The 25,123-nt window shown below is 40.2% G+C and overlaps 1 protein-coding gene across 1 annotated transcript in view; it reads right to left on the minus strand.

The window, feature by feature from the left end:
* ZRANB3 (zinc finger RANBP2-type containing 3) overlaps positions 1-25,123 on the minus strand; it is a 302,090-nt gene that overhangs the window by 16,032 nt on the left and 260,935 nt on the right. The window contains 4 exon segments of the mRNA XM_032594393.1: positions 574-675; positions 4,104-4,195; positions 8,109-8,306; positions 11,050-11,437. Coding sequence (XP_032450284.1) covers positions 574-675; positions 4,104-4,195; positions 8,109-8,306; positions 11,050-11,437 — 780 coding nt within the window.

Consider the following 25,123-nt stretch of genomic DNA (forward strand, 5'->3'; position numbering starts at 1 on the left):
GACCCACAGGGAATGTTTGATTTCCACTCAAAGGGCAAACACAGAATCACTATTTTCTCCTAAAAAGTGGCACACTGCATGCTGTCAGCCCCTGCACGTGCTGATCCTTCCAAGCACTGAAGATAAATCGGCCACAGATCAGAATTAAGGCCTCCTGAGCAGGTGCTTGACTTACAGCTGTATGCTGGTGCTTCAAACGAAGCAGGAGTCACCCACCACGGCACCATCCCTGCTTTCAGAATTTGTCATTGTTAGAACTGTCAGAGATAAATGGAGACTCTGTCAGATATAGATATATAACAGTTGCTAATCCTGTGAAGGAGAAATCCAACAATGTGAGGATGACTCTATCCACAGAAACAGCAAGCCTAGGTGTGATCGCTCACTCAGGAAACCGATTTCACATTTCTTCTTAGCACCAGGGTAATTCAGAGGCAGTGCCTGGACCGATGACAACGTGCCCAGTGTGATCTGGCTCTGTGACAGGCCACAAGGTGCTTTCGTGAAACTCAGAATGGTCTTACAGTACTCAATACATTTTAACTGAAAACAAATGCAGAGGACTATTCTTACCAGGGAGCGATTGTGTTTCAGCTGAAAGCTTGCTGGTAAATCTTCCCAAAGGTCTAATTTTATATCCAAAGGAATGAAGTTACAGTTCATCTGGTTTCCATCCTGATTATAGATTAGGAAGGCATGATTAGTCCATTTTGTCTGTAGGCACTGCTGATTATTTTAAAAGCAAAGAATTATATGATGGCACAATATTCCCTGTCTCCTAAAAGATAAACTGGGGGGGGGGGGCGTTCTGACAAGATTCCACCCACACACAGCTCCCCACAAGCATGCTGAGTGGAGAGAAGGGCCGGGCTCTCCAGTGCCCTCTGAATGCCTCCACTGCTTTCTCTCTAAGGGTAAAAAATACCATGGAGAGGGCTTAGTCAGTTAAACATGAGGTTTAAACATGAGTATTTCTTTTAAAAAGGGGAAGAAAAACCCCTGCATATGAAAATCTATTGTATCAACAACAGCTCGACTCCTATTCCAATTCTCTCAGCTAAAAAGTTATAGTTTCCACAATCACTTTGGAAAAAACACACAAAAAGTACTTAACACACTGATTCAAAGTTTAGACATGTAATGGTAACTCTGAACTCTGAATTAGACTTGGGGTTCTGGCCAAAACCCACAGCTCTGTAGAGGGATGCTGTTACTACAACATAGGATGCTAAACATCCGTTACTGATCTTCCTTTTAAGAGGTGTGCTTTTAGGCAGTGCGCTAGGGTTGTTTTTTTTTTTTTTTTTTTTTTAATTTTTTTTTCAACGTTTATTTATTTTTGGGACAGAGAGAGACAGAGCATGAACGGGGGAGGGGCAGAGAGAGAGGGAGACACAGAATCGGAAACAGGCTCCAGGCTCTGAGCCATCAGCCCAGAGCCTGACGCGGGGCTCGAACTCACGGACTGCGAGATCGTGACCTGGCTGAAGTCGGACGCTTAACCGACTGCGCCACCCAGGCGCCCCAAGTGCGCTAGGGTTTTAATCCAGATTCCTACCTCCAGATTCACCTCAGCTCACCTTATAGCTGTGAAAAGACCTGTTAATGTTCCCTCTGCTTAGTGTCTCATGTTTAGGAGATTACTTGAATAATATTTTATGGTAAAGGGACATATAGGCATGTAGCACAGTCATAAACATGCACTCGAGACTATTAAGAGAGATGTCAAAAGGTGAGGTGGCCCATGTGACACAGGGTGGGTGCTGGAGACAGAAGAAGGTCAGCGAGGCTGTCACTGCAGGACTTTGCAGTTTCTCTCCTGTCTCCACCCAAAGAGGGGAAAAACACTGATCAGGTGATCCATGATGCAGAGTTTCCACTGTACAGAACATAAAGTTTAAGGAGTTTAAGGGCTTCTGAATTCCAGTGTTTTATTCTGCCTGGTGTCTGCCTTTTGGTTTCTTGACCTTCCATCCCTTCTGGGGACCAGTTCTGTGTTATCCTCGTGTGATGGTCTGAGAAGCATGGCCAGGAGCTCTCCCCACACCGGGGCGAAGGGGCCTCAGTCACTGGGACTTGCCTCCAGAGGAGCAGGGGGTGCTTAGGTGCTCCCTCCACGCTCAGAGGTTCCACATGGTGGGCAGGGGTCCAAGCCTTAAAGAGGAGCCCTATTCACTCCGTGGCTTCATTCCTGGTGTCTCTCTCTTGGCTGTGGTCCCACGACAGAGGTTGCGTGAAGCTTCTGGCATTCACGATCCTACTCATCTCCTAATATTCTAGCAATCCCTTCTAATTATTACTTAGCACTGGAGATTGTTACACGGCCTGCCATCTCTGTATATCTATTGGGTTTAGTATAAAACCTGTAACCTAAGTAATCTTGAAAAAGGCATTCTTTTGATAGGCTGGCCCATGAATTGAGAAAGGTACAACTATTATTTTATTATACTTAAATGGTTAGAAATTTGATATTGTAGACCAAACAGAAGTATTCATAATCTCAGCAAGTATTTCCTCAAATACTCACACTAGTTTACCTAAGCAAAAGATTCTCACAGGGACCCTGAGATCACTTCAGGGTATCCACAAAGGCAAACTGTCTTCATAAGAACAGTAAAACAATATTTGCCCTTTTCACCCCCATTCTGTCACAAATGTATGGTGAAGTTTCCCCAGGATAGGCAGAGATGAGAATCCCAATGTCTTCTATTAAGACCCTAGAGAAACTGCTAAAAATGTAAAACAATGCCAACTCTCCTCACTAAATGTTATCTTTGTTTCAGAAAATATAATGATGTTTCATAAAAATAAGCTATTGACATGAATATCAATAATGGGTTTATTATTACTACCCTTAATTAATAAATATTTTAAGTGTTTCCACTCTAATTTCAAGTGTAGTAAATGTCAATGGATATAACCCACATAAACAAAAGCTCCTTGGGGTTCTTGACAACTTTTAAAAGTACAAAGAGGTCCTGAGACTGAAAAGCTTGAGTACCACTAACCTAGGGCATGGCATGAATCAGAGCAATCATATTTTTAAAGCTTCCTAGAATCTACTCAACATAGATAGGCAGAGCCCGGCTTCTGCAAAGATGCTGCTGCTGCTACAAATGATTTGTGAAGGACAGAACTTTGTCTCTTTTGAAGTATAGTTGACACACGATGTTACATCAATTTCAGGTGTGCAACATGGTGATTTGACAAGTCTATACATCATGCTGTGCTCACCAATCACTTCCTGCCCTTTTGGCTAAGATCTAGTATGCTGTGTTCACCACAAGTGCAGCTAGTGTCTGTCACCACACAGCACTATCACTACAGTCATAGTGACTGTATTCCCTGTGCTATACCTTCCATCCCTGTGACTTATTCATTCCATAGCTGGAAGCCTGTACCTCCCAGTCCTCTTCACCCACTTTGCCATCCCCCATCCTTCTCCCCTCAGGCAACCACCAGTTTGTTCTCTGATTTATGGGTCTGTTTTTGCTTTGTTTTTTCCTTTGTTTTGTTTTTTAAGATTCCACATGTAAATGAAATCATGCGGTATCTCTTTCTCTGACTTATTTCACTTAGCATTACATGCTCTAGGTCCATCCATGTTGTTGCAAATGGCAAGATCTCATTCTTTTCTATGGCTGCATAGTATGCCCTTGTGTAGAGGTGGTGTGCGTGCGTGCGTGTGTGTGTGTGTGTGTACCAAACCTAGCAGCTAACTCTTACTGAGAGTTCCTTATGGCTAGGCACAGCGCTAAGTGATTTATAGGAATTAGCTTATGTTACCCTTGTAACAACTCCTTTCCATGTTTTCCAGTTGCAAAAACTGAGGCACAGAGTAGTTAAGTAATGTGTTCAAGATCCCATACTCAGTAACAGATGTGATTTGAGGCAATTCAGCCCTGAAGTCTGTGCTTTTAACTACTATGCTGTTTTGCCTTTCACTGTCTTTAGATTTAACAAAGAAATTTTCGAATTAGCTTTAACGAGGAAAAGAACTCGATGCCTATCTCATTGTTAATAACAGTAAATGTATCCACTGAAAAATGAAAAAAAGGAAGGCTTCTGTACGTTTTAAGCTGTAGAATCCCCATGATGCTTACCTTAGTATAGAGGTGAATCCGGTCAGTATTCTTACTTGCACAGAACATTAAGGTATCGTACACTGGCAAACTGTCTGGGATCTTCAACTGTTCTAATAAAGAAGATAAAAAAGAACCTGAAGGCTTACCTCCTCTCTATCCAAAATAGCTTATTTTAATCTTCTGTGGGTTAGAATGGAAGAGCTATATAAAATATATCATCATATTTTACAAAGGACACATGTCTGGGCTTGAAATAAAAATACCATGATAGGCCATCTAAGACCATACTGGCCTATATGGGAACCAGTTGCTTTGTACTTTTGCTAATGACCCCACAAGAGAGAAACAAATCCACAATTAGCTGAGAAGACAGGAGTTAGGTATGAGGGAGAATTTCCTGCCACCAAGAGTTGTTATTAGTCTTAAGAAGTCTAGAATCTAGACATTTTGCTAGAGCGGTTTTGAGACAGAAGGAGCACCATTTTGGTTTGACAGCAATTCAGCTTTGTGAGAGGCCACCTGCATGCCAGATTCTCTACGGCCCGGTGCTTCACATTCACAAAAGAAGATGAATGTGCATGAGCTCTTTTTCTGATAATCTCCTTTTATTTATCACTTCTGGGTCTCACTGACCAATATATTCTGTAGAACAGGGTTATCAAAATGGATCTAAATAATTATAGTTAACACTTATCAAGTCCTTACAATGTGCCAGGCATTGTTCTAACTATATATCTTAACACCTCTCAGAAATAAGTAGTGCATTTTACAGAGGAGAAAACTGAGGCACATTAACTTGCCCAAGGTCATACCGCCAGTAAGAGGACTTACGGCCAGTCATGTGGCTACGGAGCCTGTGCCCTTAACCTCTGCCACAGTTCCTAAATGACTTTTATTATTATTATTATTATTATTATTATCATTAATTTTATTTTATTTTTCCCTCAGTGACCTTTTATTTATTTTTTTTTTTAATTTTTTTTTCAACGTTTATTTATTTTTGGGACAGAGAGAGACAGAGCATGAACAGGAGAGGGGCAGAGAGAGAGGGAGACACAGAATCGGAAACAGGCTCCAGGCTCTGAGCCATCAGCCCAGAGCCTGACGCGGGGCTCGAACTCACGGAGGACCGTGAGATTGTGACCTGGCTGAAGTCGGACGCTTAACCGACTGCGCCACCCAGGCGCCCCGACCTCAGTGATCTTTTAAAGTGTTTCCCCAGATCTGGAAGTCTATGCTTTGTCATTCTGCTTGGCAATGTCATCATATTTTAATTTTTCTACTCAAGGCACTGGTTACTTTACAAACTTGGAGTATTACTGTATTTCATGAATTCTTCCCACACATTAACATCTCTGAAACTGGCACATCTTACAGGCCAATAAGTGTGGCATTTTACAATCATTGCTGGCCAGGTGGCAGATGTGAAGTAGCTGACAAGGCCCAAGCACGCACGGGCTTAGTCGTGACTACTGTGGTGTTGTTACTTCAACACCACGCTTGAGTCAAGTGCCTTGTTGTTACTACATGAGTTGAGTTTAATTACTTCTAAAAGGTTTTCAAAATGCTTCTCTCTGATTTGGTATTGAAATGAGAAGCTATCATGTATATGAAAAAAATTTTAGATATAAAGCAGGAGAGAATAAATTTGATATTTAAGGAAGTAAATATGTATCACTGGAGGAACAGCCAACATTTTTTATATTCTTGCAAATGAGTAAGCCAGTGCTTTATGGGACTTCAGAAAAGGAGATCCCTGCAGATAGCGGGCACTCTCTCACATCTGGATACTGCAATGTGCAAAAGGGCTGCCTATCACCTGCCAAGCACAGCAAATGAAGGCAGGAGAAACCGCCACATCCCTCAGGGCAAATGAAAGAAATAGCAAAGCAACAGAGGGAGCTATGACCTGGTCTGGGCTATCATTAAGATATTAAGTCATAGTTAATTAGATTTTCTTTCTTAATGTACATAAAACAAGTGCAATGTATAATCACTGCCTTCAGATCTTTTGAAGAACCATGGCTAATGCATTCATGTTTAAAGATCAGAAGTCATTCTTTGATAAAAAGTATTAGAGGATTGATTCTGAATCAGCTGATATTCTTGGTAACCAGAGGCTACATGGGGGAACGTCTTTCTCTTTTCATTGTTTCCCTGAAATGTAATTTAATGGCTTGGGACTATAGAGGACACATCTTGTGAAGACCCAGCCATCCTTCCAGATCCCTGGAGTTCCAGTTAGAACAAAACCTCAGTCCCCGCAAAGCACATACCACTCCAGTTCTAAGAGCTTATGTGGATTGAATGAACACTTCAACATAGTGTGCCTCCTTTTTCTTCTGTTTGTTTTTCATGGAAATCCATGTTAGCAGGGAGATGTGAAGCTTATTGCTTGTATGAAATTCTCAGCCCAGTGATCTGATAAGTCAAAAAAAAAAAAAAACCCAAAACAAAACAAAAGGAAGGGGGCAGGTATGGGGAAAAAGCCGGCATTGTCTGGAGTAGATGAGGCCAGTGGAATTTTCACTGGCAGACTTTCAAAAGGTCTAGCTAGTGATTTCTGAAAGGTATGTGTAAGTAGAGCTAACATATGCCTTCATCAATGGACCAATTTACAACTAACAAGCCAGAATATCCCTGCCACAGATGAAGAGACTCATGGCCCAGGAGGTGATAACAATTGCCAGTTGTTTGTTCTGGGTCTGATGTTTAGTCCAGTGAGCCACAGGCTGTCCTACAACAAGAACATCATCAGCACTTGAGGCAAGACGTGCTGGAAGGAAAGAAGGAAACCAGAGTTATGAAAGAATGCCCTGCCTCAGACCACACCTAAAGACTGTTAAAATTAACACACCTAAACCAGGGGCCATCCCAAGATATTCTCTGAGAAGACCCTGAGGAATCAGAGGGAAGGAAGGCTGAGGGAAGAAGACAGGAGGATGCCCTGAGCTCAGAAATTCTTAAATGAACTTTTCATTTTTAAGCTATGAATCTGATTCTGAATTGTATCTGTGTTTAACAGGAACTGATTTAGAAGAAATAGTTCAACTGTCCATTCCCAGTTGCTTTGGGGTTGTTATAATGAGAACCTCAATCTGTGGGTTACTATGGTCACTAACCGATTAGCAACCCCAGGGGCACCTGGGTGTCTCGGTTGGTTAAGCATCTGACTCTTGATTTGGGCTCAGGTCCTGATCTCACATTTCATGAGACTGAGCCCTGTGTCAGGCTTGCACTGGGTATGGGGCCTGCTTGGGATTCTCTCTCTCTCCCTCCCTCTCTGCTCCTCCCCCGCTTAGGTTTTCTCTTTCTCTCTCAAAGTAAATAAATAAGCAAGCAAACAAACAAAAACAACAAAATGTTCCTACTAAAAAAAAAAGAAAAGAACCCCAAAGTACCCACAAACTCTGGCCAGCCGGCCCGTAAAGATAGTGATGTCTGACATACGGGCTGGTAGGTGCCAACCATCATAGCTCTACGTAATGAGTGGAAGCAACCAAAAAGTAAATAAATCCAAACACTACATGGCTGGCTCCAAGTGTAGTCATGAGTCATACTGTCTTGACATTATGTGCCTTAAAAACATTTTCTTAAAAAAAAAAAACCAAAACCCTACATTTAAAATATACCAATGAATTGTAGACATTTAAAAGAAATTTCATGTGCAAATGATCATTATCTGTCAAGTGGCTGTTAATAATCTGTCAATCTTTACTGTTTTGTCCAAAGAACCTCCTAAATACCAGAACCACTGCCTCTTGCGTGGACGGGCCTGGCTCGGATGAGGCTGGGCCACGGGCTGGGGGCAGCATGTGAAGCGACAGGTTGGCTTTGCTTTCTGTGTCGTATCTGAGTGCCCATAGCTCTGTTCCTCCAGCCATCTGCTGTTTAAGGATTGGTTCCAAATGGCTGTATCTTTAATATAAATGGGAATACAAAGACTCTGCAACATGGTAGTAGTCACAAATCTACTCACAGTATTCTCTAAGTGAGAACACTGGAAATGGAAATGAGACTTACCATCACCTGGCTGCGGTGTGAGTCCGTCCTCTCTCTCAATTTTCGCTATTTCTTCCTTGCTCTCAGCCAACGGTTTAGGTTCTGAGGGTGTAAGGCCTTGTTTTTCACAGTCAGAACTAGTCCCAGCTTTGTTGTATGTGTCTTTCTGAGGATCACCTTTCCCATTTTCATCTGTATCCTGGGTATCGCCAAGGCTATCTATTTGTAGAATTATGAAAATCAAACAACTTACACATAAATTTAGATACAATCGTTATTTACTCTAAGACCAGTTTTTAAAAAGTCATAGCTAGGTCTTATAAAAAGAAAGAAAGTGAACAATATTTGTTCATTCTCTGGAGACATTTATTGGGACTCACTAAATGCCAAGTACAACTCTACGTTCTGGACAGACAGTGAGGAATGAGATAGACAGGTCCTTGCTTCCTAGAGATTCCATTTGAAGTGTCAGATAGAAATGAAGCCAGTAAGGGTTTTAGGCAAAGGAATATAACCATCTGGGTTTTTAAAGGATCACTCTGGCTGCTGTGTACTGAAGGGCCACGGGGAATCTAGCAGGGATGCCACTGAGGTCTGGGAGAGAAAATGGTGGCTTCCAGTAGGATGGTAGCAATAAAGAAAAAGTGGCCAGAATCAAGATACACTTTAGAAGTTATGCCAGCAAAACTTGACAAATCGAGTGTGGGAGGAGAGAGAGGAATCAAGGATGCTGCATCATGTAAGGATGATGAGGGAAGAGAAGATTTAGGTGTTAGGTGTGGTGGTGGTGAATCAAGAATTCCACCTTGGAAATATTAACCTTGAAGAACCTGTAAGACACCCAGGGTGCAGATGTTACATAGGCATGTGTACAAGCTACAGTTCAAGTGAGAGAAAGAAGTATGGGCCTATGAGCTGTAAGATGTCAAGTATAAGCTATGGATGTTAAAAACAAAGCACAAGAGGGGCACCTGGCTGGCTCAGTACAGCATGCGATTCTAGATCTTAGGGTTGTGAGTTCAAGCCCCACGTTGGGCATAGGGATTACTTTAAAAAAAAAAAAGCAGAAGAAAAGTGTTACTTATTGACAAATATTAGTGTTCAATATATACTATTGCCAAAATTTACCAAATGTAATGGAGACTGAATTAGCAACCTTTATAGGACTGTAATTTCCTAATATTGCTCCTTTAGTTTTTTGGATTCCACCATTTCCTCAAAGCGTTGTATGGCAAACGCTGATTAAAAAATGTAGATGAATTCGGGGCACCTGAGTGGTGCAGCTGGTTAAGCATCCAACTTAGCTCAGGTCATAATCTCACATTTCATGAGCTCAAGCCCCACTTCAGACTCCACACTCTTTCCCTTTCTCTCTCTCTCCCTCTTTCTGTGCCCCTTGGGGGATTCTCTCTCCTTCCCTTTCTCTCTGCACCTCGCTCACTCACGGTCATTCTCTCAAAAAAAAAAAAATTTACATCAATTAGAATTCTGCCTTTCAGTACTTTTGGGGGTCCTTCCACATCAAGGTTAGAAATCATTATGCCAAGTATAGTAATACTAATCTAATAATTACAACTTTTATATACAGTAGTATCACTGTTACTTAGAATATGTACTTCTGTACTTCAGACTTTAACAGTCACAAAAGGAGTTTCTTTAGGTTCCTTGAGAGTTATCTTATTAAACCATGGGTCTTGAAACTTTCACTGTTGATCTTGGTATCACAAAGAAAAATCAGAATATAAAACCCTATTAAACTGTGATTTTCGTTGCTAAATCACTCAACTTATACTTAATGTGAACTGACATTATTCTGTAGTCATGAGATACTTTATTTTTATGGCCTAGAGTAGTTGGAAATTGAATGAGATAATGCAGATTGTGACAGAGATTATATGGAATAAGCTTGTGGTTCCAATTTAGTTCATAGACAACAGGTGTTGACGTTACAAATATAACCACCCAGATGGCAGACTTGTCATTTTTGTAGGAACACCCAGAATTGAAAGAGGAAAGACTCAGCTACTGATTACATTTTCTTTCAGATTAAAACTAAGATGCAGAAAAAGCAAGAAAGGCAGGCGGGATCTGCAGTACTGCCTGTGTGTCAGCTAACTCTTGGTTCATGTCACTTCTCTAAAGAATTCACCTATGATGGAAAAGGAGATGTGTACAATGATCACTGCTGATAAAACAACTCCTTGCAGTTTCCAAAACTGTCAACTTGGCATTTTGAGTTACCATGAACATGGTCTCTAACACTGGAAACCAAAGAAATACTAATGATCTTTTTTCTTAAGACAGCCTCAGTATTAATAATCATTTCAAAAACAAAACATCAGAAAAAGGCATATCATGCTATAAAAACATATTCTGAGGTATGTTTATAATTTCTACTTTTAAAATAGCAGGACTTGGAAAAGAATAAACTCATAAAACCTACAAATTGGTTCTTAAAAGAAGATCTGTAGAGGAATTTTTATGATTTGTCATGCATGAAACAGGACACCATATATATCATAGTAGGCAAAGAAGCTACACCGGATTATTTTGCTATTTAAACAAAAACAATCTGTAATTTCTTTTAAAACAAGTATTATCTACAGGAGAAAGAAAACAGCAGGTCTATGACTATAAGGCATATTTGCTGCCATAGCAACCGAGCTTAAATTCCTGCCCATTGAATTCACATCCTGCTGGCATTAATGAGAAATGTCCATTTGTGCCAAATTAATGCCATGTCACAGACGCTCTGGGATATACATTCTTGACAGACCTGGAAGTTTTGCATGTTCCACAAGGGGATAAATTCAGTCTTCACTGTATAAAGTTCTTACTCCAGCTTAAAAGCTGAAGTCAGTGCCGAGTCACACTAACCCGATACAGCAGTTGCCTCTAAAAACACTGGCTAGGTGAAGACAACACCACCAGCCCCCTCCAGGGCCACACTCCATCTACTCACCAGCACCGCCTCGAGGATTCTCACACATTTCACAATACGGTAACGTGGAGTTATTGATATAGGTGCAGAGGCCACACGGCCAGCCCTTTCCAGGAAGAGGTGGGGTGGTTGCCTGGGCAGGAGCCGTGGTTTGCCTGAGCCAGGATGGCTTCTCCTCTGGGGCACTGTGGTGGTCATTGGCGGTAACCAACTTTAATCTTTTACCTTCAGGCTCAAAATTGCTTTCATAATCCATGATATGTCTCGTGGCTATTTTTCCAGGGTTTGCCAAAACGACAGTATTTTTCTCCTGGAATATCCCCAATTCATCGCAGGAGGTCACCAACTGCCTTTTCTTAGGTTTTGGTGAAAAGAATGATCGAATATCATGCTGTTTTTCTTTTTCAAACTGGGAAAAACAAACAGCAAATTAAGAAGCAATCTAATATGTTTTTCCTAAATAAAACAGTTGAACCAACTATTTTCAATAACCATATTCCTTTCTCTTTTGAACACCTTGTTGGAAATGAATTCAATTACGCTGACTCTTCATATATACATATATGTAGAATAACATGAACAAATCTATAGACTTTCTGTGTCTAACTTTTTTTTAGCACTTACAATGTGCCTAGCACTTAACATATATTAACTCATTTGATCCTCATGCCAGCTCTGTGAGACAGGTACTAATATTCTTCCTACATTTTAGATGAGGACACTAAAGGTTTAGAGATGTTAGGTAACGTGGCTATGGAATTTATGTAATAAAACTATACTTCATAAACTATCTGCTCTAGAGGTATGTCAGGGACCAGAGAACTATGTATTAAAATACTTCAAGTTGGGAAAGGAGAATTGTATATTTAAGTATTTCAAGTCAATCAAGAACCTACAAAAATGTTTTCTTAACCAAACTATAAATACAATGTTCATAAACAGTGTTTTTCATATTAAAGTGGTTTTTTTTTTTGATTAGGGAGCATTTTTTTTTCAAATAGAATTAAAGCTAGTAATTAGAACTGCTTCTTTAGTAGACACATCTTAATAATTATCTTGTTTTCAAGAAATATATTTCTCTTTTCTAAGAAAAGCTCCATCATTATCTTGTTTTTCATCTTCTTTTCTATGTGTAAATCTCAACCTCCTCATTAGAGAAAGTAGAATGCATATCACCACAATTGATTAGCTAGCAGTAAAGGAAAATTAGAGTCCGTTTTAGAGAATTCCAGCTGGAGGTACTATAGTAGACACACACTGCATTTCCAAAGACGGCCACACCCATTCTTATTCTATTTGACATGTTCTTCTCACAGTGTGACAATGACACACCTACATTTAGAGGTGGGGTCTGTGTTTTTCTCCCTTGAACCTGGGTGGGACTTTGTAACTGTCTTGATCAACAGAATACAGTGAAGGTGACAGCATGTGTGACTTCTATGGCTTCCACTTGGTTGCTGAATCCATTTTATGTCTTGGGTTGCTTGTGTTTGGAGTCTAGCCACCATGTTGTGGGGAAGCCCAGGCCGCATGGAGAAACCATGTGTGGATGTTCAAGTTGACAACTCCAAGCAGGCCCCTAGGTTACAGACATCATCAATTGCCAGACATGTGAGTGCATGAGCCTTGAGATGTTTCCAGATCTCAGACTTGGGGTCCTCCATTAAAGGCCCTAGTCATCATGGAGCAGAGGCACATACATCATCTCCATAAGCCTAGGTTGAATTCCTTACCCACAGAAACCATAATAAATAATATATGACTATTTGAAGAATAGTTTGAAGACAAACTGTTGTTTGAAGACACTGGGTTTTGAGGTAATTCGTTATGCAGCAATAGATTAACATTGACAGACACTACAGATAATGATAGCAAAATACCATATATTATAAAGATATTTTACAGAATAAAACTTACCTGCACTTCTTAGCAGTGCTGTATAAGAAAGCAAGATATAGTAAATACATAGAAAGAAGGATTAGTGGTTAAGAGGGAAAAGGACATGGGGAGTTATGGTAAATGGTTAGAGTCTCTGAGGTGATGAAAACTTCTGAAAATAGTGATGACAACTGCACAGCATTGCCAATGTAATATTACGTAGCATTACCATTCAACTGTACACTTAGAAGTGGTTAAAATGACAAGATTTGGGATTATATAGTTACAAATATAATCACACATTTTTGTCATTTTTCTGGTTCTCCAGGAGGGAGTTCTCTAATCACCTTCCTGAAGGATACAATGCTGGCTACCAGTAATCTGGGGGCAGATTAGGAGAACGGTGCTAAGGAGTCCATCATTACTTAAGGAGTCTTTCACTTAATACATTTAGAGTTACATCTTTTTAAAGATTTTATTTTTAAGTAATCTCTACACCCAACGTGGGGCTCGAACTCACAACCCGGAGATCCAGAGCTCCATGCTCCACATACTGAACCAGCTAGGCACCCTTGAAATATATTTGTTAAGAAGAGCAAATAAATAAATAAACAAATAAATAAAATATACAGTAACAGGCCACTGCCACTTACATGGAATAATGTTTAGATAATATTAGAATCTTTTGTCCTATTCTACCTTGTAAGGAATTTGTTTAAAAACATTTTAATCTCTCCATCTTCCCACAAAGAACCAAACCAAAATTGTTTTAGATTTGCTTACCAAAAAAGCAACCCTCCCAATAATACAAAACAAAAACCTAAGAAATCTTTAAGAAAAAAAAAAGAATTCTCAGGGCCTTAAAATAATCAGCTTTTATAGTTGATCTCTTTAATTAAGATAGTTAATTAAGCTGTTTTTTAAAGAACCTCTTTTACTATTTAAGTAATGACTAATTTTAGAATTAACATTTGAGAAATTCTCATTATGTGCCAGAGGCAAGTCACAGTAAAGATTAGCGGTGACTGACAGTAATCAGAAACTGATGGCTGCATCTGCCACTTACAAGGGCTGGTACACAGGAGTAATCAGTATTGGTGTTATTTGGAAAGCTCAGGTGCTCGGGTAATCATAAATTGAGACTTGAGTGCATAAAACCCAGAAAAGGGTACAAAGGGAATCATTTTACAGTTTTGGGAACTGAAGGATCCACTAAGAGCATAATTTTAGAAAAAGGAAAGGGCAAGATTAATTAGTGGCAATGACTTTAGTTAATGTTATGACGGCTACATTGGACAATGGTGAACATGGTTATAGGCAGTGAACTTGCAAATTAGTGCCATGGCCATGGGGCTGCCAGAAGCTGTAAGGCCTAACAGAAATAAAGGCTTCCTCTGAGATAATCAATTACAAGCCTGATCTATATCATCAGTTATGTTTTCTGAGGGCAACCTCTGAGCAATCGGCAGGAGGGAGGTTGATAAGGTTTCTTTGACACTTAGCAGCTGGGAGTGACAGAAACACAGGCGAGAAAATCTCTCTGACACATCCCTAACGATAATCATACATGTTGGATGGAAACAGAGAAGGGCTGCAGGTTTACTGAACAGGTGTTCTTGGGACTCATGGGCCTTTCACAAGACCTTGGATGGCCTCATGTGAGCCTAAGAAACCCTTGAAATTGTCTATAAAATGTTTTCTGTATTGTATGTACATTTTTTAAAAATGTTTATTTATTTCTGAGACAGAGAGAGAGAGAGAGACAGAGCATGAATGGGGGAAGGTCAGAGAGGGAGGGAGACACAGAATCCGAAGCAGGCTCCAGGCTCTGAGCTGTCAGCACAGGGCCCGACGCGGGGCTCAACCTCGAACAGACCACAAGATCGTGACCTGAGCTGAAGTCGGACGCTTAACCGACTGAGCCACCCAGGCGCCCCGTATGTACATTTTTGGAGCGTACTTCTTTACTTTCTCCATGGTTTCAGAGGGATGGATTCAAGACCCAACAAAGATTAAGAGCCACTGGACTAGAATAAAATATCTGAACATGCACCTGTGGTTTGAGCAGCTCCATTTCTTTCCTTAATTGTCCAGAAGACAGATTGAAAGTTCATATGTGAGTGTACAAATGGGTGGTGAATTAACTCTTTTCAAGGAGAAACAAAGAAATACATTCTCCTAAATACCAAGAATCCCTCTAGCTTCTCTCAAATAATAATTTTTCCATACTGAGTAGTAAGTACCAACACAGAGTAACTTGGGTGCAGGCATGAAACATTTTCCTTTGGTTCATCTGTCATGGTAACCGGATTCTGAGCAGCTTCTTACAGGAGAGCAAATGACACGGGAGCGCCCACATGGCCAGAGAGAGGGAAACGCTGATGAGGTGAGCAGAGGACAGGGCAGGAACTGTGACGGCTGGAGTTGTAGGAGACACTGCTGTGTGGGCAGGATTCACAAGTCTAAGGTCAGGTAGGTCAGCTCAAAGCAAAATACACTTTCCTTAATGTTTTGAGACAGGGACATATCACCATTAGCTCTGCAAGGAGACTCTAGCAGGTTCTTGGGACATGTCGAGATTCATCAAAGAAGTGAACATTAGTGCTTTTTAAATTAATTTTTTATAAAGTGAATGTGGATCCACCAATGAAACCATCTGAGAAAAAGGCAGTAAGAAAAAATTATAAACAAAATGTTTCCCAAATGAACATGTTTTCTAAAAATATTAGATTTATTAAAAACAAGACTCCCTGCAGGAGCAAGCTTTACTGGTCTTACCAGAACAGACCAGAATCTTTAAATTATAAGAGCCACACTGATAGTTAAATACTCAGTAGCCATACTGTTCTGGCAAGTCTGTATTTGAAAAATGACTGATCTTATTAATGTTATCAGCATTTCTCAGTGGTAATGGTAAGCAAAAATACAGGAAGACAAAACATTTTTTATGGCTTAGGAAAGCTTTTTTACTTAAATAGCACAATTAAGCTAAAACTTTTTTTTTTTAATTTATTTTGAGAGAGAGAAAAAGCATGTGCATGAGTGGGGGAGGTGGAGAGAGAGAGAGAGAGAGAGAGAGAGAGAGAATGAATCCCAACCAGGCTCCATATTCAGCTCAGAGCCCAACGTGGGGCTCAATCGCATGACTGTGAGATCATGACCTGAGCCAAAATCAAGAGCCAGATACTTAACTGACTGAGCCAGCTAGGTGCCCCAAGCTGAAAAATTTTGTCTTTTCTGACTACATTCTTGCATTTAGAAAAGACATTATCCTAGCAAATTATTGACAAATATCCTAACTCATCATGACTGTTTGTCCTTGTAAAGAAATAACTATGTTAAGTGACCCTTTTAGTATATGATAAATAAAGAACTGAAATGTAGGTGTTTGTAAGTAGGAGGAGTGATCTAAACTTATAGTAATTTTTATCACAAGGCTTTGGGAAAAAATAGAGTTAAGCCAACATGCCCCTGTCATAATAAGATGTGGAAAACAGAAGAACACATTGCTCTCTTCGGTTATATAGCAGACACTCGTTACTGTGTTCCTGTCTTTTGTTCAATCTTGCCTTTGAAAAACATAAAAAAAAATATTGCTTTTGGTGAGAAGCACTGGGAATAAAAACTACAAAATGCTTAAGGTGGCAAAATGTGTGTTTTTATCTGAAAGGTTCAGGGACTTAATATATTTGCTCTGTTTTGCTGCATGGTAAACTAATGCTCTTTAGAGACAAATTTCTTGGCCATGATGATAGGATTAAAAGCCAGTTATTAGAAATGAAGCAGAGGAAAAGGAAATCTCATAAAACTCATAAAAAAACAATAAAGCACTTCAAAGTCTGGTGCTATCCCAGAGCAGCACACACCACCAACAAAAAGCACCAGTGTCGGGTCTCAAAGACTTTGATCAAAGGGCAGCTCTTGTAGGAATCATTACTGTCTCATGTCATTCGTCTCCTGTTCTTCAAAGAATTAATAAAACCGCTGTGACACAAATGGGTGATGGCCCCGAACGGCCCACGACTGGTGAGCAGAGCTGGAACTAAGGCGTCTGCCCTAACATTTGCAAACAAGCCAGAGGATACACAATGACAAGAGTGAGGGTTTAATCATCTAACTAAAAAAAATAAATTTCAGTTCTCCTAAAAGTAGACATTTTCAGGTTTTGTAAAATGTCCACTCTTATGTAGTTAAATAAAATGTTGACAGGGATCCACTCTTAGGCACAATGTTTTTCTCTGTGGGCATAAAGAAAACAAATCAAACAAAATAAAATAACACTGGTTTTAAAGGAACATGGTAAAAAAAAAAACATTATTTTTATCAAAAGCAGTGCAGGGGTGCCTGGGTGGCTCAGTTGGTTAAGTGTCCAACTTCGGCTCAGGTCATGATCTCATGGTTAGTGACTTTGAACCCTGCACTGGGCTCTGTGCTGATAGCTCAGAGCTTGCTTCGGATCTTCTGTCTCCCCCATCCCTGCTCCTCCCCTGCTGGTTCTCTCTCTCTAAATAAATAAATAACTTAAAAAAACAATTATATAGCAAAACACTGTATAATGCACAGATCTCTAGAATGGGAGTTAAATGTCACCTACTCACACGCCTCTGGTGATGGCATCTCCCCCTCCTCCTGCACAAGCTGCTATTAGGCAGAATTCCTCCCGGGCCCTACTAGGTTGACCCTACCTCTGAAATGTCAGGAATTTTTCTCTTCCTATTACCACTAGTACTGTTAAGAGTTCAGTGTGGTGTTTAGTGCTCCAAATTCCATCTGGGAATCTCTGACAAAGCAGCCTTTAAAAAAAAAAGTTCATTATTATTATTATTATTATTATTATTATTTTAACTGAGAGACAGAGAGACAGAGAGAGTGTAAGCAGAGTAGGGGGAGAGAGAGAGAGAGAGAGAGAGAGAGAGAGAGAGAGAGAGAGAGAGAGAGAGAGAGAGGGAATCCCAACTAGGCTCCACACTGTCAGCACAGAGCCCACAACCTGGGCGTTGAACTCACCAACTGTGAGATCATGACCTGAGCTGAAATCAAGAGCCAGCCACTTAACCAAATGAGCCACTCAAGCACCCCCAAAGCAGCCTTTTATATAGTAATAGCCCTAAGAATAAAAAGGAACTGGCTTTATTAATAGGCCTATACATATCTATTAATAAAAGTAAAGTTTTGGTAAAAGGTATATTAAAGAACCCAGCTAAAACCCAAGGCTATCATGGGACTTTGTATCTCTCAGCCCAAATCTAGACTGTAGGGCCTGCCAGGGCAAGGTGCTTTCTTTCACTCTGCTTATGGTGGAGACACAAGTGCAGGAGAGGCAGGCCTCTGGGGAGAAAGGCAACTCGTGGCCTAGCCAACATCTTAGGCTCTGAAAAATTCTCTCAGGGATAGGGGGAGAAAGCCCTGAGACAGAGTAGAGACAGAAAAATCTCTTTACCACAGGTTCAAATGGGATGGCAGACATAATCCCTTCTCCAACTACCACTGTCTCCAAGAACTTCTGACCCTTCCCACTCCCATTCATTTCCCACATTGCTACTAGGGTCATCTTCAGAAAACAGAAATCTCATCAGGTCATTCATGTGCTTAAAAGCCTTGGATGACATTACACTCTTTCCAGGATAAATCCAACTTCTTGGCATTACACGTGTGGGCTCCTCTCCATCTGGCTGAGGCCAGAGTTTTGGGGTTCTTCACATTTGAATCACGTCTTGTGTGCCCTATGCTCATACATTCACATGGAATACCCATTCCCAGAACACGTGGAGACTGTTCCTTCTTCTCACTGTGCTTTGTGGCATGCTTTGGGTGTTCCCTAGGGCTGGCTGAACTAGGATCCACCCCCTGTGAACTCATCCTTCACAATCCAGCTCAGATGCTTCCAAAGGTAAACTTTCCCACATGCCCACAGTAGTTATTTATTCTGTCCTGTGATCCCAGAGCCTGGTTTACATATCTCTATTTTGACATATATTATATCTCATTAAAATGATTTGATTACAGTCATCTCTCCCAATTAAAGAGTAAGCTCCAAAGGAATGCTAGCTGTTTTCCTTATCTTTGCACCTAGCATGTAGTATTTTAAAACTAACTGCTTTATTGAGCTATAATCTATTTGTATACCATAAAATTCACTCTTTTCAAGTGTCCAATTAAGTGATTTTTGGAGTATTTCAGAATTCTACAACCATCACCACTGCTTAATTGTAAAACATTTTCCTCACCTTCAAAAAGAAATCCTTTACCAATTAAGCAGTCACTTCCTATCTCTCCCCCCTCCAAAGCCCTGGTAACCACTAATCTACTTTATTTTTCTATGGATTTGCCTATTTTGGCCAATTCATACAAATGGAACCAGACAATATGTGGCCTCTTGTGTCTGGCTTCTTTCATTTAGCATTAGGTTTTCAGGATTCCTCTATGTTGTACATGTATTGGAACTTCACTCCTGTTTATGAGTAAATACTATTCTGTTGTATGAATTATTCATCAATTGATTGATATTTGGACTATGACATTCATGCACAAGTTTTTGTGTGGACATATGTTTTGAATTTCTTTGAAAGTGAACCTGCTGGACCATATGGTGATTCTATGTTTAACATTGTAAGGAACCGCGAGAACTATTTCGCAAAATGGCTGTACCATTTTACATTCCTACAGCAATTTACAATCCTACAATTCCTACACTCCTACTGAGTGTTCCAGTTTCTCTACATCTTTGGCCATACATGTTGTCTGTCTTTTTAATTTTAGACATCCTAGTGGGTGTGAAGTGGTATCTAATTGTGGTTTTAATATAACCTTAATAAATATTTATATAATGGTCTTTAAATGCCCTGTACATAGTACATATCACATAAACACTGACTAAACCAAATTGAGGTGTTTCAATGCTCTATTCACTCCATAAATAACTGAGTGTCCACAGTGTGCTAACTCTAATGCATCTGGTATAGTCTGGCAAGGTCATGAAGGTAGACTGTGGAAAAGAAAGGTCTGGGTTCAAATCCCTGCTCTGTCACTCATTGGCTGTACACACTGGATTATTTAACCTTTCTGAGCTTTAGTGGGGCATGGTAGTAGTATCTGCCTTGTGATATAGCTATGAAGGTTAAATAAAATTATGTGTTTAAGGGCTTTTGCACAGGGGCTGCATGGAATAGCCACTCAATACATGTTAATTATTACTACTGAGTGAATTGTTATCACTGAGTAGATTGAAGTAATAAAGACAAAGGCCGATGCCTAATAATAGCACTATGTGATGTAGGCCATGATGAAGATATTTATATGTCTCTGTCCATAACAACGAGGTCGCCCTCTTGTCATCATTAGGCTATTATACAGACTAATTATATAATGTTTATAGAGTTTACAGAGTGGTTTGAGTGGTTTACAGAGTGGTTTGAGTTCTAAAATATATATAAATGAATAGTCTAATTTAAGATGTGTTAAATTCAAGAAACCAGTACATTTGCATATTCAGAAACAAGACATTTTGGATAAGAAAAACTTAGACTTCACGAATGTGACAGCTCCTACGGTCAACGTTATTTTGCTGTTACCCTTTTCTCAACAGACAATATGTGGGAAACAAGGTTATTTTTCATTTGTATGAGACAATTCCTTATTGCACTGCTTAGCCCACAACAAAAAGCCATTTCATACAATGTTAGCATTTAATAAAAAACGCAAGGTTTGTTTTTGAATTTTGAGGGCATATTTTTAAATTTCATAGTTGTGCTAAAGAGCTTTTCTTCCCAACTATACATTTTTTTTTTTTTTTTTTTTTTTTTTTGCAGACCAGCAACCATCCTACATATTTTTAATGCAAGTGTAGGTGTTTGAAATAGAAATCTGCTTTGGGTTAAGGGTGTTCGAGAAGGACTTGAGGACAGCAGACCAGGGGGCTTGAGGATGGTTTTGATAGAAAAAAGGCAGTGGTGTGAGCCAGGTGAAAGATTTAAGTACTAAAGAGGGGTAAGAAAGGTAGGCAACCAGGAAGAGTCTAATGAGGAGAAAGTTAAACTGTGAGCTGTTGAACTATGAACTCATAAAATGAAAACAACTGGTAAGGTTAAACACAGACCTCAAAATCAGAGACTGAATTTGGGATGTGGAGATCTGTTCCAAAATGGAAAGAGATCTACTGTGTGAAATTAGAAAATGGAAGCAACTCTGGCTTACTGAGGCTTGAAGAAGAGAAACCAAGCAGAAAGAAGACCTGCCCTAGGCAGAAGTTGCACTTGTTACCCACACTAAATTAGAATCCTTTCTTTTGCTCACAAATGAATCACTTATTGAATATTTTAACAACCAGTACTCATATATCCATATATACTGGTGAAGTACCAGCCCTGGTGCCATATATCTTTTTTATCCCAAGTTTCTCTTTGGATACTTTACAGTATATATAATATGGATGAAGGGGACCTCAGTCATCTAGTGATCTAGGGACTCAAATGGCTGGAAAATGATGTTACTGTTTATCTATTAAGAGCCAAAAGAGAGAAAGGGCTCTGTAGGCATTAAGGGAAGGGCCCAATTCCTACAGCTAATGCTAAAGAAAGGGATACCCCTCAGATGATAGAGCATAAATGAAAATCAGAGAGAAGGGGAGGCTTCCTATTGAAATACTCCACTGAGTGTATTTTATTCAGAAACAGCCTTTAATCACTAGGAAATGACATTATAGAATAATTAACTCCATACCATTCTCTCTTTCCATCGGTAAGTGACCAACTTCATCACTCAGTGTAAGCCATTGTAGGAAAATCAAAACACCTCAAAACCAAAACAGCAGTTAGATGTCATATACTTTCAGAGGCAGAAAAAAAGGAAGAAGACTGAGAAATAGGATTGCATCTGAGGCAGTGACCTTGGTGACGGACTCCTGGACAACACATGTTACTTAAGGGACAGTCAACTGGGCTGTGCAGAACTATCTTTCCTCATGATGGTAGGATGTTTTCATTGAGTTGGACTTCCATTTGAGTTACATTTGGATTAATGTTTTCCTTTAAAAAATGTAAATATATTTAGGAGGGGTAAAAAACTGTGACTCATTCACTTGTGTGGATTAATTCCATGCAGGGTATTATGCACATACTTAATAACAGCTACAGCAGCAGCATTAACCAGTATTGTGCTGAAGCAAAGTCCTAGAATCCCATGCTATGCCAGATCACAGGAATGTCCAGAAGGCCCTATTGGTGGGGTGAGGGAGTACAATGAGGAGACTGAAGAAGAGGCTATTTACCAAACATTACCCAAAGAAAATGACTATTTTAACAACCAGTACTCTTATATCCATATATACTGGTAAAGTACCCACCCTGGTACCATATATTTTTTTATCCCAATAATTAGCTGAATTATGTGACAGAAGAGAATTCTGATTAAGAGAGGAAGGAGATAAAGATAATGCCAATGCCATGCCCTCATTTTATCCTCTCTTTGCCCTTTGAGCTCACTCTCTGCTCCTTGGTCTCCTCCTCTCTGAGCCTCTCAGTTCCCTGTTCACTATGGCTGATGGGCTGCACTGAGACATGTGATAACATATACAATCTGTTCTTCCTGCAAGGGAAGGTCCCTCTTCTTGGCCTTAGCTCAAAGTTCCAGCTGCAGCCACAGGGCACGGGGACAGATAGAAAATGAACATCTCTTAAAATGCTGACACTACAGAAATGTTCACAAGCTGTGAAAAACCATCCAATTAGAACCGTTATAAACTTTTTAGTTAAACAAGTTTTTGATGACAATGGGCAAATCTGGTTAATTTGGCAAAGATTAATTGACAAAACTGGAAATATCTGAAAAATGTTAAATGTAGGAAATTTAAAAAAAAGACTTTAAAAAAGGATCAGAAAGAAATTAGTATAAATAGAAAGATTTCCATAGGAAATGCTCAAAGTTTGGCAACATTCAGAAGAAAAATATGTTTATCAGTAGATTAAATTTGCTTAGGACTTGTCAACAAATTGAATATTTCTTAAAATGCATGAAACTGGAGGGTATAAACTTAGGTGAGTAGCATGTGCACCTAAAGTGCACATTTCACGTCCTGGCCCCAAACCACCAAATACAAACAAAGCATAAACACATCAAAACAAATGGTCTCCACATTACAGAACTCCAACTTATAGAAAACCATGTGTGTATAACAACACGTAGTCAGGCCAGGATGGTTCAAGATGGTGGAAAAGAAAGATCCTTAACTTATCTCTTCCCATGTATACAAAAATATACAGCTATATACAGATTAATACCCTCTTAAGACTGGAAAACTAGCTGAAGAGTTTATCCACAATAGTCGATATAAAGGCCACAGTGAGATGGGAGAAGCAGAGACATGGTTTTGCCAAAAATCTGTCCTTGGCATGGGGAAGGATCTTAGCAGTTCAGTGCTTCTCCTAAAGAAGCAAGGCGCTGGTGCCCCACATGAGACACTCCAGTCCTTGCGATTTACACTGGGAAGATAAATCCCCTAAAAGTCTGGCTCTAAAAACCAACGGGCTTATGTCTAGGAGACCCAACAGGCTACAGGTAATTAAAAGTCTGTTCTTAAAGGGCTCCTGCACAGATTCACTCATCTTGGGATGGAGGGCAAAAGCAGAAATTTGAAAAGTGCGTAGGCCATATGCAAAGGAGATTCATTAGTTATTCTTTAAGCATCTCCTGGAGATAAGCATCCACTGGCAGGACTTTCTCTGGGGAAGGAGGTATTGGTGCCATTTTTGAGTTCTTTACCTTGTCATGCTGGCAGTCACCACTTTTGTATTCCCCCAGCCTTGGTAGCACCAATAGGCTTCCCCTGCTCCAATGTTCTCTCATGATCATGCTGAAGCTGGCAGGCCTGCCCTGGACGCAGGCTCCCATGCAGGTTTCTGAAGCCAGTGGGCTTCCCCTGGTCCCAAAAGCTCCTACAACGCTACTGTACCCAGTGGTATAGTCCAGCCTATATACCTGCCTGTGGCCCTGCTATAGCCAACAAGATTCCTGCAGCTCTGCTAAAGCTGGCAGGCATGTGCAGTCAACATAGAAGACAATCCCCGAACAGCTGGCTTTGGTGACCAGGGTGGCCTGTGTTGCTGGGCCCCATGAGACTAAAACATCAGAAAGAGTTCTTGGCAGGTGATAAACACCAGGGCACAGCACAAAAAGCACATTGAAACAAATCCCAGTCTTCCTACAAAAAAGGCCTTGTTACGTGTCCTGTGGGACAGACTACAGGTTTACCACACAACCAGAGGCAACCAAGGAACTCTCAGGGAATGTAGGGTAGGGGACACTAGCGTTACTCTCCCTTGGCCTCACTACAACTTGCTGGCATCTCCCAGCAAGGAGCTTATCCACTTGTCTGGAGCCCTAGGGGGTAAATGGCACCAGGGCACACCTCCAAATCACCTGGCTAGGAGGCCAGCAGGGGTTATTAGTGCAGTCCCAAAAGACCATATATATTTGTATACTTTAGAAGCAGCTGCCTGAGGGCCTGGCTTCCACTCAGCTTGAAATTAGGTGCTGAGTTCTCTCCCTTTCACACACTGACAGGACTTGGCAAACCCTCAACATCCTCAAGTGGGACCCATCAAGAATAACTCAGACTGCTTAGACAATCACAAAGGTGCAAGAGAAAAGCAAAATTTAGTGTAAGACTGAACAATAAGGTTCATCAGTCTATACAAGGCCACTCCTTCAAGACTGAGAGAGGAGGCTGTTATACCTAATATACACAGAAACAAAGAAATAAAATCAAAATGAGGAAATGGAGGAATATGTGCTAAATCAAAGAACAAGATAAAGCTCCAGAAAAAAATCTTAATGAAACAAATAGTAGTGATTTATCAGATAAAGAGTTCAAACTGATGGTCATAAAGATGCTCACCAAACTCAGGAGAAGAATGGATGAGCAAAATGAGATTTTTAACAAAGAGAGAGAAAATACAAGAAAGGATCAAACAGAAGTCACAGAAAGAATACAGTAACTGAAATGAAAATACAAGAAGGGGTTCAATAGCTGACTAGATGATGCAGAAGAACAGAACAGCAACCTAAACCAAGGAAGTGGAGCTCAACCAAAGAAAGGAGCAAAAATAAAAAAGTATTTTAAAAAAGTGAAGATAGCCTAAGGGATTCATGGTACAACACCAGGGGAATAATGTTTTTATTACAGGAGTCAAAAAGAAAGAAAGGGGGAGAAAACTTTTTTGAA

The sequence above is a fragment of the Lynx canadensis genome, chromosome C1, assembly GCF_007474595.2.
Source record: "Lynx canadensis isolate LIC74 chromosome C1, mLynCan4.pri.v2, whole genome shotgun sequence".
Lineage (NCBI taxonomy): Eukaryota > Metazoa > Chordata > Mammalia > Carnivora > Felidae > Lynx > Lynx canadensis.